Raw genomic sequence first — 15423 nt, forward strand, 5'->3', positions numbered from 1 at the left:
ATTCCAGGTGAGGTCTAACCAAATGCAGAATAGAGAGGTACAATTACATCCCTCGATCTTGACACTATACTCCTATTGATACAACCCAGAATTGCATTGGGGTTTAAGAGCTGTGTGCTTGATGGGACCAAGTCATTTCTCAGTTCTTGAGAAATTAACGTGGAGCCCAGCAGCGCCTCCTCTGTTCCGCAGAAACTTTTGCGGCGAGTCAGGGAAATGCTGCTTCTTACATGACACTGACATCTAGTGGCTCATAATAAAGACAGGAGCCAGGGTGGGGCGATAGAGCTGCAGGTTTGTCAAAATACTCCTCGGAAGCTGTCTTTTAATTGCTTTTAAATATCTTAAACTGCACGAAGTTGCACTAAAGACACCTACCTTTGAATCTCTCTGGAGACATGCTGATTTAAATATAAATTTTAGCTGTCTCACTCGTTTGGATAGTACTGACTGCAAATGGGAAACAGAGCTCTGAACTTCTAATTTATGTGCTGCAGCAGATAATTTCACTTCTCAAGGCTGCCGAGACCTAACAAAAGAACAATTGCCTCCGAAGAACTCCTCCTCAAAGTGAACTGAGGGCTGGATAAAATTGATAATCAGAATAGTGATGATTCGAAGTAAACGTCGGCGTGACATGGAGGAGAAGGCAAGCCGACCTCCTAATTGCAAGCAACTTAAAATAAGAGACTATTTCACTTGTAAACATCCTATAAGTCACCGGTTCTCAACCTGGGGGTCGGGACCCCTTTGGGGGTCGAACGACCCTTTCACAGGGGTTGCCTAAGACTCTCTGCATCGGTGTTCTCCATCTGTAAAATGGATAAATGTTAGGGTTGGGGGTCACCACAACATGAGGAAATATGTTAAAGGGTCACAGCATTAGGAAGGTTGAGAACCACTGATATAGGAGATCACCTCTGAGTCCCCTTTGATTTCTCAGGGGCAGGTACGGAACTAGGGGAGTGAGGAGGGCAGGTGCCTGGGTGGCAGGCAGAGAGGGGGAAGTGACAGGAGATGAGCGAGGCACTATTGGAAGAGATGGTTCGTTCTGTAGCATGCACAGACCCCCTTCCCCCAATTAGACTTCTGCTAGGACAGTGGTTCTCAACCTGTGGGTCAGGACCCCTTTGGGGGTCGAACGACCCTTTCACAGGGGTCGCCTCAGACTCTCTGCATCAGTGTTCTCCATCTGTAAAATGGATCAATGTTAGGGTTGGGGGTCACCACAACATGAGGAACTGTATTAAAGGGTTGACGGCATTAGGAAGGTTGAGAACCACTGCTATAAGTAAACAGAAAAGCCAGTCACAAATGTTTTCACTACCTGTTGAGAATCGGTTTTCCCCATTGGAGGAGCAGGACGGTGGAGATTTGGAGGAGACCTCCTACTGTGTCTTTGCTACTCCAATTAGCAAGAGAAAACCTACTGAACAACCTCCACCTGTGCTCCTGAAGGGGGTGGCTGACAAGTACTTGGAAAAGCGGCCTCCTTTTAGCTTAGAGCACAACCACAACTCTTCACAGTTAAAACCAGAAACAACCAACACCCGTAAACTTTGTAATCTCATTGAAAGGACTGTGGAAACCGTTTATAAAGAACCCAAAAATATGAACTCTCAATTGAACTGTGTCACCAACTTTATTACTGATGTACTGTTACCTAAACAAAATCCTCCAAAACCTTCCTTGTGAGGAGAGGCTGCAGCATTTTGGACTCTTTAGTTTGGAGAGGAGACGTCTGAGGGGGGATATGATTGAAGTCTATAAAATTATGCATGGGGTAGAAAATGTTGACAGAGAGAAATTGTTCTCTCTTTCTCACAATACTAGAACCAGGGGGCATTCATTGAAAATGCTGGGGGGAAGAATTAGGACTAATAAAAGGAAACACTTCTTCACACAACGTGTGATTGGCGTTTGGAATATGCTGCCACAGGAGGTGGTGATGGCCACTAACCTGGAGAGTTTTAAAAGGGGCTTGGACAGATTTATGGAGGAGAAGTCAATCTATGGCTACCAATCTTGATCCTCTTTGATCTGAGATTGCAAATGCCTTAACAGACCAGGTGATCGGGAGCAACAGCCGCAGAAAGCCATTGCTTTCACATCCTGCATGTGAGCTCCCAAAGGCACCTGATGGGCCACTGCGAGTAGCAGAGAGCTGGACTAGATGGACTCTGGTCTGATCCAGCTGGCTTGTTCTTATGTTCTTATGTTCAAAAGAACCTACAACGCTGGGTTATGTCCAATGCATTCCATGCAAATGTACTTATGATGATGATTTTAATCAGAACGCTTGAGGTATGTGGAGATGAGAATTTGGGCTTTCTTGTAAACTCTCTGGTTGCCCTGCCAAAACCGTTGCGATTCCGAGGATGAAAAACGGTGAATTTGCCTCCCATCACTGCCTGCTTGCTTCCCCTGGACTTTCTAACCAGCGTGGTTGGAAGAGAGCCAGCCTGGCACGATCATTAAGAACAGGTAGACTCTAATCTGGAGAGCCAGGTTTGATTCCCCACTCCTCCACCTGAGTGGTGGATTCTTATCTTGTCAACCAGATTTGTTTCCCCACTCCTGCATTCCCGCTGGGCTTTCAGAACTCTCTCAGCCCCACCTTCCTCACAAGGTGCCTGTTGTGGGGAGAGGAAGGGAAAGGAGTTTGTAAACCCCTTTCAGGAGAGAAGGGGGGGGGAATATAAATCCAAATTCTCCTTCTCCTTCTAACCTTGCCAACCGGTGCATCATATCCTGTTCCTGAGCGTTAACTGCTGGCGTGCACTTGGGGTGCCCTATAATCCTGATTCAGTTTGCTGGCAGGTTACAAAACACTGCTGTCTTCTGCACTTGTGCATGACAGAGAGGATGTAGCAAGCCTTGCCAAGGTAGCAGGGGCACCAGCCAGCTGGCAAACAGCGGGGCCTTGGAACCAGCACCCGAGCTGGCAGGCCCTGTCAGGATGGATTTGGGGTGGGGGCGCTTTCAAGACATACCGAATTTCCTGCCAAAATATCCAAAGAGATAAACAAAAAAAGGAAACAGCCTTGTATCCGGTAGCAACCTCTGGTTGATACCAACGAAAATGCAGCAGAGAACAACCATAGCTGGGCCGCACAATAGATACGTCAATGAAGTTGTGGCTAGAACGTATCACTTCCTACTACAGATAGCAGAGGTAGGTTTGAACAGTGCAGCCTGAAATTTTAAAGAAATTAATGCACCATAGAAGACTAGCCTGTAATGGAGATGTTTGAGCTAGACTCACTTAGTGACGTCTAGCTTTCTACTTGAAGGGTGTTCTTTCAAACGGAGGATCATCTGTGATTCCCACCTCCCGTCTAAAGTGGTGCAGTCTGGGACTCAATTCGCCACCTCATCTGCTGCATGTGTGGACCAGGGCAAAGAAAAAGAGAGGGCGAGAGAGCTGTTGCTCTTACCTCTCTTTTGTTAGGTGATGTATGGAAAAGAATGTCCAGACGGAACTGCACCGACTCCAGATGGGAAAGGAAATTGCCTGTATTACCCTTTGCAAGCTCCTTTGCAAGCCAGTGTGATGTAGTGATTAAGAGCAGGTGGAGTCTAATCTGGAGAACTGGGTTTGATTCCCCACTCCTCCACCTGAGTGGCGGAGGCTTATCTGGTTCACCAGCTGTGTTTCCGCACTCCTACATTCTTGCTGGGTGACCTTGGGCTAGTCACAGTTCTTCGGAACTCTCTCAGCCCCACCTGCCTCGTAAGGTGTCTGTTGTGGGGAGAGGAACGGAAAGGATCTTGTAAGCCACCTTGGGTCTCCTTACAGGAGAGAGAGGTGGGGTATAAATCCCAAACTCCTCCTCCTCCTCCTCCATTTACACACATGAATCTGCTTGTGCTGAGTCAGACTCTTGCCCCATCAAGGATCAGTGACGTCATCCCAGACTGGAAGCAGCTCTCCGGGGTGTCAGGCAAAGATAGTTCACATCTCCTCCTACCTGACCCTTTTAAGTGGAGGTGCTGGGAATTGAACCTGGACCTTCTGCATGACAAACATGTGTTCTGCTGAGCCATTTTTTTTTAAAAAGGACTCCCTACAGGGAGAAAGCTAGCAGTCCATAAGACACAAAGCTGTCCAACGATAATCCCCAGGTTTGCTCACAATGCCTCAATGCATTACTATAGGAATTTACACTCTTCACAATGTGTCATCTTTTTAAAGATGAGTTGCTATCCTGTTTCCCCAAATATAAGACATCCCCAGAAAATAAGACGTAGTAGAGGTTTTGCTAAAGCGCGAAATATAAGGCATCCCCCAAAAGTAAGACATAGCAAAGTTTCTGTTTGGATGCATGCCTGATGAACAGAACACAGAAAAATAAGACATCCCCTGAAAATAAGACATAGCGCATCTTTGGGAGCAAAAATTAATATAAGACACTGTCTTATTTTCGGGGAAACACGGTAGTCCTCATGAAGTTGGCTCAATCTTTTACATGTGGCCAATGCTTGGGGAAAGCTCAGACACCAGAGTTGAAGGGGAATGGTTCCTGGAAAACCGTGGTGAGTATTACATCATATGTTTAAGTTTTTGCTTAATTCTCACGAATGACGTGTTTTATTTCCTTTTCTAGGCACTCTTTCCAAGTTCATTGGCTACAGTGGCACACGACCACCAGGTGGCGATGCTGCTACCGAAGGCCTGTTACTGTTGCTCAACTATAGCATTTTCTCCTGAAATTCACACATAACTTAAGAGCTTGACTATACAGTGTTTATATACTGGATCCTCCCCAGGGTTGCTCAATAGAATGTACTGTGAATCCTATGATGGGAACTTCATCTCCATCTGGGAAATTTGAGTATACCTTATCAGTGAGACCCCCAATGGGACAAACAGTGTCCCCATCACCAATAGTGGACAATCTGGGGTGCTGTGTGGTTTCCGGGCTGTATGGCCGTGTTCTAGCAGCATTCTCTCCTGACGTTTTGCCTGCATCTGTGGCTGGCATCTTCAGAGGATCTGAGAAGATGCCAGCCACAGATGCAGGCTAAACATCAGGAGAGAATGCTGCTAGAACACGGCCATACAGCCCGGAAACCACACAGCACCCCAGTGACTCTGGCTGTGAAAGCCTTCGACAATACAGTGGACAATGTGTTTGCACTGGCATCATCTTTGCGCATGCGCAGGTCCACAAAAACCAGATGCAAATCTGTTGGGCACATCAGCACAAACCCAACACATTGGGTGATGTCTGAGCAACACGCAGATAGTTCAACGATCGAACACATTCATAGTGAAATTCAAAGTATCCCTAATTAAAAGTCCGGTAAGGGAGCTGATGTCAGCTGCATGAAAAGAATGCCAGCATGATGTAGTGGTTAAGAGCAGGTGGACTCTTTGATTCCCCACTTCCCCACATGAGTGATGGAGTCTTATCTGGTGAACTGGATTTGTTTCCACACTCCTGCATTTCTGCTAGGTGACCTTGGGCCAGTCACAGTTCTCTCAGAACTCTCTCAGCCCCACCTACCTCACATGGTGTCTGTTGTGGGGAGAGGAAGGGAAAGGAGTCTGTAAGTCCCTTTGAGTCTCCTTACAGGAGAGAAAGGGGGGGGCGTATAAATCCAAATTCTTCTCATGACTGCAATGAGCCACTCGCTCATGCAGTGTTGTGACTGTGCTATCGAGCTTGGGTTATCTACAGTCTCTTATGGTTCAGGCTCTTTCCTTTCACACATGTCAGTCTTGTTTTGAAACAATGGAAAGTCCTACCTCTGTTTGTACCATGGACATCCTATAAGACCGCATGTCGGCCACCAGTCCCAATATATCTACAAACTCGTGATCCCGAATGTGCTGTAGGAGCCGATCCAGTGCTATAAAAGTCCCTGTCCGTCCCACGCCGGCACTGCAAGACACAAATGCACACACACCGTTATATGTCACTGTTGCTTAGGGGACAGGATATGGAAAGAACAGAGAATACACTTGATTACTATCCATTTTCATTCTGTGCGAATCTATTACTCGCTTTGCAAATATTTGTCTGACTCATGGAGTCTAAGTTGTGTGGAACTTTATGAATTTTAAATACACCAACGTTTAAGGTGGTGCAAGCTTGACATGGAACACTTGGGCTTCAATCTTAAAGGCACTTTCCTGGGAGTAAGCCCCAATGAATAACATAGGGCTTACCTCTGAGTAGACCTGCCTAGGACTGCACCCTTTGTAGGGGTCCACCTAAGGCCTCTTTTACATCTCCAGACTGTAAAGTGTAAGTATGATGAACATACCGTGTTTCCCCGAAAATAAGACAGTGTCTTATATTAATTTTTGCTTTTATTTTCAGGGGATGTATTATTTTTCCGCTCCACAGCTGCATGCTCTTGTGTTCTGTTCGACGGGCATGCTTCCAAACAAAAACTTTGCTACGTCTCACTTTCGGGGGATGCTTTATATTTAGCACTTCAGCAAAACCTCTACTACGTCTTATTTTCAGGGGATGTCTTGTTTTCGGGGAAACAGGGCACAGACGTTTGTATCATCCTGGCATGTAGCTCCTTACTGAGTGCAAACTGGCAGGCAAACCTACCCAATCCTGGTTAGCACTTCTGGCTTGGATCCAGTTTTGTGGGGTAAAGATTTCTGGCAAAGTGGCCCAATTTTTGCACCTCCCCTACCTTGGGCCAGGTAGGGGCTTCTGTTTGGCTGCTGGTGATCAGTCTGGCTGTGCAGATTTTTTAAAAAAGTTCCTTCATCTGCAGCTGCACCCACAGAACAAACATTTTCCCCGTGTGACTTGAAGGGGTAGGCAAGCAGGTATTTTTAAAGTATATGTTTGTCCGGGGATGGGGCTGCCATCCAGCACCCAGCAGCCCTCTTCGTACCTTTCCCTTTCATGGACACCACTCAGGGCACAGCAGGACCCCCAACAACTGGCAACCCCGCCTCTGGATTTACCAGCTGACAAAGGCACTTTGTGGAAGCCAGAAGAAACTGCAGGGAGCTGGCAGAAGAGGCGAAGCTGGACCAAACTGCGCCCAGTGCGCATTCTATATTTTCCGCCGCCCCATGCCCCCCCGCAGCGCCCCCCCCCCCATGGCGCCTCCCCCTTCCCACACTTACCTTAGTTCCTTTCCTTTTCCTTGAACTTTTTCAGGCTGCAAAAGGCCTGTTCCCAGTAAAAACAGCCTGATGGGAACTATACTTCCCAGGAGACCTTGTAAGCCCCAAGGTCTCCTGGGAACTGTAGTTCCTCAGGCCGTTTTTACAACGAACAGGCCTTTTGCAGCCTGAAAAAGTTCAAGGAAAAGGAACTAAGGTAAGTGTGGGAAGGGGCGCCACGGGGAAAGGGGGAGGGGCCTGGGGTGATTTTCTTAAACCCAGGCGTGCACCCCCTGTCCCCTTGTAGCTCCACCACTGGCTGGCAGGAAGACCTGGGCAGCAGGAGCCAGCCTCAGCACTTCCACAGAGCAGGGCAGGACCAACCAGGCTGCAATCAGCAGGCCTCAGTCGTTCCCCAGAACAAGGCAGGGCCAACACAGCCCAGACCAGACTGTAATGGGGGTGGGAGGACCAAGAACACTGAGGGGCCAATCCCAAGCTGGCAGGACTTGACAGACAACCCACCAGCCATTAATAGCCTGGAGCAGGAATATCCGGGGGTGGGATATCCCTTTTGAGAGGGATAAAAGGAGGGCTGAGGGAGAAGCACAGAAGAGATGTGGAGAGTGGAGGAGAGGACTGGAACGGTTTGAAGTGAAAATAAAGGCCTTCCAGGCAAAGAACCCTGTGGTCTTCATCTTTTGCTGTTGTACCGACTGGTCAAGGAGCAGCAGTGGCGTAGGAGGTTAAGAGCTCATGTATCTAATCTGGAGGAACTGGGTTTGATTCCCAGCTCTGCCGCCTGAGCTGTAGAGGCTTATCTGGGGAATTCAGATTAGCCTGTGCACTCCCACACACGCCAGCTGGGTGACCTTGGGCTAGTCACAGCTTCTCGGAGCTCTCTCAACCCCACCTACCTCACAGGGTGTTTGTTGTGAGGGGGAAAGGGCAAGGAGATTGTAAGCCCCTTTGAGTCTCCTACAGGAGAGAAAGGGGGGATATAAATCCAAATTCTTCTTCATGAGGATCTGAGCTCACAATATTCATTTGAACTAAAAGTGCATTTCAAAAAACATCCTATTAAACAGAGCTTCTGCCTGAAATGCTTGAGCAATTATTATTAGAATTACTTATGACCTCGCTCTCTGACATCTTGTGGCTGGCAGCCATTTTGTGGTGGCGATCACCACCTAGTGTCAGGATTCCAAAGGCGCTCACAGGTTGAAAAAGGTTGAAGATCTCTTGATATAGCCCTATTACCTGTGTAACCTAGCCAAGGTAAACCCCCTTTATGTCCCGTTTACTTCAATGGAAGAGCTCAGCATGTCCTTAAATATCTGAAATCAACGGGATTTCAAAGAAAAGTGCTTAGCTTGGGCGAGATCGAGCCTAGACGCTGTTGTGACATAAACAGATAATCCTAAAGGCAACTCGCAAGCAGGGATGGTGGAAATAACATTTTTGATTCCCGCCCAGCTCCTACGCTAGGGATCTGGGCAGCCCCACAAACATTTGCTTGTTTATAATTTAAAGGGGGGGGGGGCAAAGAAAGAGCTTTCCTGAAGCATCCTTAATGAGCCCCAAAATAACCAGCGCCTGTTCGTCTGTACCCAAAGTGTTGCTGGCATTTGCAGTGGGCTCCTGGTCTCTACCCAGAGTTGGAACCTGTATACCCTTCCTGTTGCTCTTGGGAGCACCAGGAAGCTGGCATTGACTATAAGGTCCAGGGCCAAAAACATGTTATCAGACAGATTATGGTGGAAAGAACAGATGGGCACATACTGTACTGAAAGTGGGCCCACAATCAGTTCATACATTACCGTGAACGTCAATACTCGCTTGTCAGGGCTGGCGATCCCAGATTAATTTGGGGAATGTCCCTCAACATACATTTAGTTGTTATTTGGATATGAGACCATGAAATGCAATCACATTTAGTACATTCACCAGAGTCTCTCCACCAAGGCGATCCCTGGATACCAAAGAAGGAAGGGGCGTTAGGCTTTCCACCTGGAGGGTGGGGTGGGGGGTGGCAACTGTGAAGGCAACAAGGGTAAGGTGGCAACGGGGACTGAGGCCACCATCTCACCTCACCCTGTTGTAGAACTGACTGTGGACGGAGCATTGGAAAGATGAGATGTCAGCTGAACAGCAGGATGTTGGGTAAAGCGATTTCAGAGGTGAACAGGTCTAGTCTTTGTCGTTCCCGAAGCGAACCGGTTCCTGTTTCTCTGGCACACAAAGTCTGCCATTGCTTCTTTCCCTGCCCCCGGCCTCCTCTATGCCTTCGAACGTCTAACAAGCTCAAGGAGTTACTGTACCTGCAGTGTATGGTCATGGGGCCTCTGCTTTTCGTCGCCTGCTGCCTGACCATCTGTACAAACTGCAAGATGCTTTCTGCTGCGTTCGTGGGAGGGACGCCGTGATCCGGCCACGCTGTGTAGTTAAAGTGCATCACATCCTGCACTTCGTCTGCCTGGGGGGAAGGAGAAACAGAACCTCCTCATTAGTCCTGGTATTTCTAAGCAAGCAGCCTCCAATAAAGGGATAACTACAACTGAAAGTCGGTGAAGAATAATGATGGGGGATGTAGTGGAACAGGTCTGCTCTCACCTGCAGGCCCTATTCCAGCCTAACTTTTCTCAGGGGGTCCCAGCTCCTCCTCTCTTCCTTTCAGGTACCCTGTCGGGGGGATGCTATCTGGGTGATTAAAGTGCATTCCTAATCCTATGCAAACCATTGAAATAACAAACCAATGCTGCTTTGAGATATATGTAACTAGCCTTCTATATGTAACCACTGCCATCTGTGCATTCTTTTCTTGATATTGACTTTATGGCTTCACACACTTTGTAGAAAACTAGGCTTCCCTTGGCACCTCTGTCCCATGAGAAAAGAATTACATCCGTTATCTCACAGGGGCAGGAAGCCAGGAGGCTCTCTCAGTATCTGCTGCCGACGTTGGAGCTGTCTTGGCTCCGAAGACTGTGTTTTTCACAAATTCTTGGGAAGACGGGAATGGGGCTTCCAGCAGCAGATAAAGGGGACTGGGAAGGCCAGTTTCACCAAGTGTGGTGCTTGTGTGCCTCATCAACAAACGTGTGACAGTTTATGTTAACCTACGTAGCTGATTCTGAAATTCCTATAAGCCCAATCTGGTTGTTCCTCTTCTGACAGCATTTCCACTGTGATGTCCCCATAAGGAACGGGTTCTTCTGTGAAAGGCCAGTAATGGTCACATTTTACCTGGAAGAAAAAGACACACATAACCAAAAAATGCCCATCGATTCTTACAGTTACTTGAACAGATCCCAAGAGAAGACTGCTGGGTTGCATTTCAAGGTGGGTTCCCCCCTGAACTTGATATCCTTGGGCCTTATGGAAAGGTATCGCTGTCTCTGACACAAACTGGATGATGGCTTAGGTCCGTGGTGGTGAACCTATGGCACGCCAGATGTTCCTGGACTACAATTCCCATCAGCCCCTGCCAATTGGCCATGTGACTTGCACTGAAGATGACTGACAGGTTATGACACTCACAAAAGGAAGTACACACCATTAACTTATGGAACCCCCTTAAGATGGGAAGGTTGCCACTGGCTTCAATGGCTTTGGAAGGAGAGTCTCAAAAGCCATTAGTCCCAATAGCCAACTGTCAGGCTGGCCTCCTGACATCAAAAGGGGCTTTAATTTCTGTCATGTGAATGGGTTTCATTCCACTTTCAGAGTGATGTGAGACCCTAATTATCAGATGCATGGAGGCAAGCCATCAGAGATCTTTTTTTCCTCTCTACCCTGTTCTGTTTCAGTGTTTGGAGTCACCCCAGGAAAGAAAACATTGGCCTAGAGTGGCTATGATCAACCCCCTTTCTGGAGAGACTCAAAGGATGCTATCCCATACCCTCCTCTTCTCGTTACACTGTGTGAGCATCACAATGATTTGGGACTTCTGCTGGAGGACCATCTTCCAAAAGTCGTTACGCGTCTCTGGCAGGGGGCCTTGGGTGGCGATGTACTCCTGAGGAGAGTTGTACCCCTAAGAGAGAAACCACAATACGTTGCTTGAAAAAACCTTGAAATATTTCCTCAAACACATGCGAGCGATACATCTATTTGGCATGGTAGAGCATGTATGACATGATATTCAGGCCTTGTGCCTTTAAAGCCAAGGACACCAATTAATGCCCATGCTTGTGAAACAGGCTGTGAGAAGGACATGTATTAGAGGAAGAACGGAATTGCCTAATAAAACTCTGTGCCGTAAGGCAGGCATGACAAAGATCATGGCGCTGAAGCGTGCCCAAAGAACCGGTTGTGTGCAGGTTGCAAAGGAAGGGATTTAACCCAGTGGTGGGATTCAGCAGGTTCACACCACTTTGGCGAAAATGGTTGTTAAAATGGTGCTTATAAACAACCAGTTGTTAAATTATTTGAATCCCACCACTGATTTAACCCCTCTGCTCTGTTTCTTTCACAGTTCCGCTTCTCCCCCTTTAAAATGCTCACAACAGCACAAGGAACCCAGTTCCAATTGGCGTAACCAAGCAAGCTGTTGAGGGGTTAGACCAGGGGTCTGCAACCTGCGGCTCTCTAGATGTTCATGGACTACAAATCCCATCAGCCCCTGCCAGCATGGCCAATTGGCCATGCTGACAGGGGCTGATGGGATTTGTAGTCCATGAACATCTGGAGAGCCGCAGGTTGCAGACCCCTGGGTTAGACCATCCCTCTTGTAATTGCACGGTACCAATCCAAATTGTGGCAGCACGTGAAATCTACCTTTTACAGGCTGCAGAGAATGCATGCCCATCATCACATCTGCACCCCAAAACAAGTACTAAGGAGGGTCTGGAAACACCAACTAGCGGATTTGGTGCTACACAAAGAAACTTGAGGGCAACCTATCACTCCCCGACCTTTAACTTGATCCTCCTCTCCATTTTTGTCCCCTGTCAGGTCAGGTCACATCTGACTTATGGTCACATTTGGTAGAGTTTTCAAGTGAGACACATTTAGAGGTGGACTCACATCCAAATACTTGGCAGGGCTGACCTTGCTTAGCTTCTGAGATCTGATGAGATCAGCTAGCCTGGGCTATCTAGGTCAGGACGTACAGAGAGCGAGAGAGAGGGAGAGAGGCAAGAGAAGGAAGAGAGAAGGAGAGAGATGTGGGAGAGAACATACTAAATGTTCTGGATGTGAGTAGCAGTGGTGTAGTGGTTAAGAAAAGGTGTGTTCTAATCTGGAGGAACCGGGTTTGATTCCCCGCTCTGCCGCCTGAGCTGTGGAGGGTTATCTGGGGAATGACCTTGGGCTAGTTACAGCTTTTCGGAGCTCTCTCAGCCCCACCCACCTCACAGGGTATATGTTGTGAGGGGGAGAAGGGAAAGGAGATTGTAAAGCCCCTTTGAGTCTCCTACAGGAGAGAAAGGGGGGATATAAATCCAAACTCCTCCTCCTCCTCTTCCTCCTCCTCTTCTTCTTCTAAATAATCAGTTCCTAATTATTTGTATTTATTTATTTGCTGTCAAATCACAGCTGATTTATGGCAACTCCAGGGGGATTTCAAGGCAAGAGATGTTCAGAGGTGGTTGGCCATTGCCTTCCTCCATGTCATGATCCTGGTACTCCTTGGAGGTCTCCCTTCCAAACACTGACCAGGGTCAACCCTGCTTAGCTTCTGAGATCTGACAAGATCAGGCTAACCTGGGCTATCTAGATTGGGACATATACACATACAGTGGGGGGGGGGGAACATACTAATTAATTAGTTGTTTATTATTTACATTGTGTTTACGCTGTACATGATTACTGAGTGAGAGATAATTTGCTCCTAATAGAGCTAATTAATTAACTTCTAATTAATTGCTGATTAAATTTGGAGAAACATAGTTCTTCTCTCCCCTTAAAGAAGATTTACTAAACATGCTTGCCACAGACCAAAGTTCGCCATCCTATCTGAACTGTAGCTAAGTGTTCGTTCTCACCCTGGGGATATGCCCGAATTTCTGCTTGATAAGAAATTCTCCCTGGAACACAATGTTGTAATCAGTGGTGGGATTCAAATAATTTAACAACCGGATCCGGTGGTGGGATTCAAATAATTTAACAACTAATTGTATACAAGCACCATTTTAACAACCGGTTCTGTCGAAGTGGTGCGAACCTGCTGAATCCCACAACCGGTTGTAATCCACATTAGTCACATCATGGAATGGGAGTGCATACACATGCTGTTCTCTATTTTCCCCTGATAGGAAAGGATTGAAACATCTGGATGTACGTTTGGATCCATATTATCATTATGGAAATGCTACGGAAGCACGCATTTATTATTCTTTGATGGAAGAAGAAGAAGAGTTTGGATTTATATCCCCCCTTTCTCTCCTGTAAGGAGACTCAAAGGGGCTGACAATCTCCTTGCCCTTCCCCCCTCACAACAAACACCCTGTGAGGTAGGTGGGGCTGAGAGAGCTCCGAGAAGCTGTGACTAGCCCAGGGGTAGGAAACCTGCGGCTCTCCAGATGTTCAGGAACTACAATTCCCATCAGCCCCTACCAGCATGGCCAATTGGCCATGCTGACAGAGGCTGATGGGAATTGTAGTTCCTGAACATCTGGAGAGCCGCAGGTTCCCTACCCCTGGACTAGCCCAAGGTCACCCAGCTGGCGTGTGTGGGAGTGCCCAGGCTAATCTGAATTCCCCAGATTCCGCAGTTCAGGCGGCAGAGTAGAATCAAACCCAGTTCCTCCAGATTAGATACATGAGCTCTTAACCTCCTACGTCACAGGTGTCAAACTCGCAGCCCTCCAGATGTTATGGACTACAGTTCCCATCATCCCCTGCCAGGATGATGCTGGCAGGGGATGATGGGAACTGTAGTCCATAACATCTGGAGGGCCGCGAGTTTGACACCTTTGTCCTACGCCACTGCTGCTCACTGGAGATAAATCCTGTATGCAAAAGCTTATTGAAAGTTTACAGAGGCCAATTACCCACCAGTGCTGGGGCACATGGTGGGACTGGAAGTGCGTTGGGGCAAGAAATCTTGTCTGCGGCAAACATGCACTTCTTCTTTGCAGTACACAGAGAGAGGAGGTGCTTCAGGGCCAGATTTCTTGTCCCATTGCATTTCCTTTTGCCCCGCACATGCTTCTCGCTTTCTGTGGGGGAAAGTGAGAGCACTTCCGGCACAGCTTTTCATGCCAGCGCAGGGGAGAGCAGGGAACAGTCAGCAGGGCGCAATTGGCCAGAAATTCTTTGGAAGGATGCCAAAGGAGTGCAGCAAAGTTATGGAAGAAGTTCGGTGCAGAAGGACTGACTTCCGTGCGTTCCCATTCCTACTGCCAATCAAGATTTCAAACTGGGAACAAGCCACAATTGGCCAGTCTGGACGTAAGGCCAAAGAGTGAGTTAGCGCAAAACAAGAGAAGTGGGAGGAGGAATCAGCTGAATCAGCCCAGAGATCTGTCCAAGTTCCTTCCATCTCAAACTGCTCTTCCATCTGAACCGAGCCAAGATATCTTCTCTCTAGAAATTTGCACCCCTCATCATACGCAGTTCTGTACTCAGACACATCATTAGGGGAAGGGTAAAAGCTAGTGTGGTGTAGTGGTTAAGAGCAGGTGGATTCTAATCTGGAGAACTGGGTTTGATTCCCCACTCCTCCACCTGAGTGGCAGAGGCTTATCTGGTGAACCAGATTTGTTTCCACGCTCCTACATTCCTGCTGGGTGACCTTGGGCTAGACACAGTTCTTCAGAATTCTCTCAACCCTACCTACCTCACAAGGTGTCTGTTGTAGGGAGAGGAAGGGAAAGGAGCTTGTAAGCCACCTAAAGTCTCCTTACAGGAGAGAAAGATAGGGTATAAATCCAAACTCTTCTTTTTCTTCTTCTAAAACCAGCCCCTAGATATCCTAATAATGAAGAATCCCATCCTGCGTTTAGTTCCTTGGTCATGGTTGGGTGAGACTGAATGCTGGGAAATCACTTTGAAACGTACAAATAATCATTAACGTCTCCAGAGGTTTGGCTCCTGTTCACAGCCTCTCCCCAAATCACTGTCATCACTATTGGTTGCTCTAAATCCAATCTATGATGGTTGCTTTAAGTCCAATTTACTTACAGGGATATAGTTGGCATTAATGTAATCGGAGCCCTCCTCTTCATTCATGGAAACTAATCGAACGCGGCTGAAGTCATCTGCAAAATGAAAAAGATGCGCAGGCGGGTTGAGGCACGCAAGCATGGAGATTTCCTAATTAAGCCCCGGGAAGCTGAACGTAAATGTGCGGGAGGCCTGCCAGATTCACAAATGCATCAGGAAACTCACGGCCC

The 15423-nt window shown here is 47.6% G+C and overlaps 1 protein-coding gene across 1 annotated transcript in view; it reads right to left on the reverse strand.

Moving 5' to 3' along the window:
• The window catches only part of PTPRO (protein tyrosine phosphatase receptor type O), a 194712-nt gene that overhangs the window by 8315 nt on the left and 170974 nt on the right, over window positions 1–15423 (reverse strand). Inside the window, 5 exon segments of the mRNA XM_048501507.1 lie at window positions 5753–5888; window positions 9406–9560; window positions 10208–10330; window positions 10986–11120; window positions 15212–15288. Of these exon segments, the coding sequence (XP_048357464.1) occupies window positions 5753–5888; window positions 9406–9560; window positions 10208–10330; window positions 10986–11120; window positions 15212–15288 (626 nt within the window).

This window comes from Sphaerodactylus townsendi, linkage group LG06 (genome assembly GCF_021028975.2).
Source record: "Sphaerodactylus townsendi isolate TG3544 linkage group LG06, MPM_Stown_v2.3, whole genome shotgun sequence".
Lineage (NCBI taxonomy): Eukaryota > Metazoa > Chordata > Lepidosauria > Squamata > Sphaerodactylidae > Sphaerodactylus > Sphaerodactylus townsendi.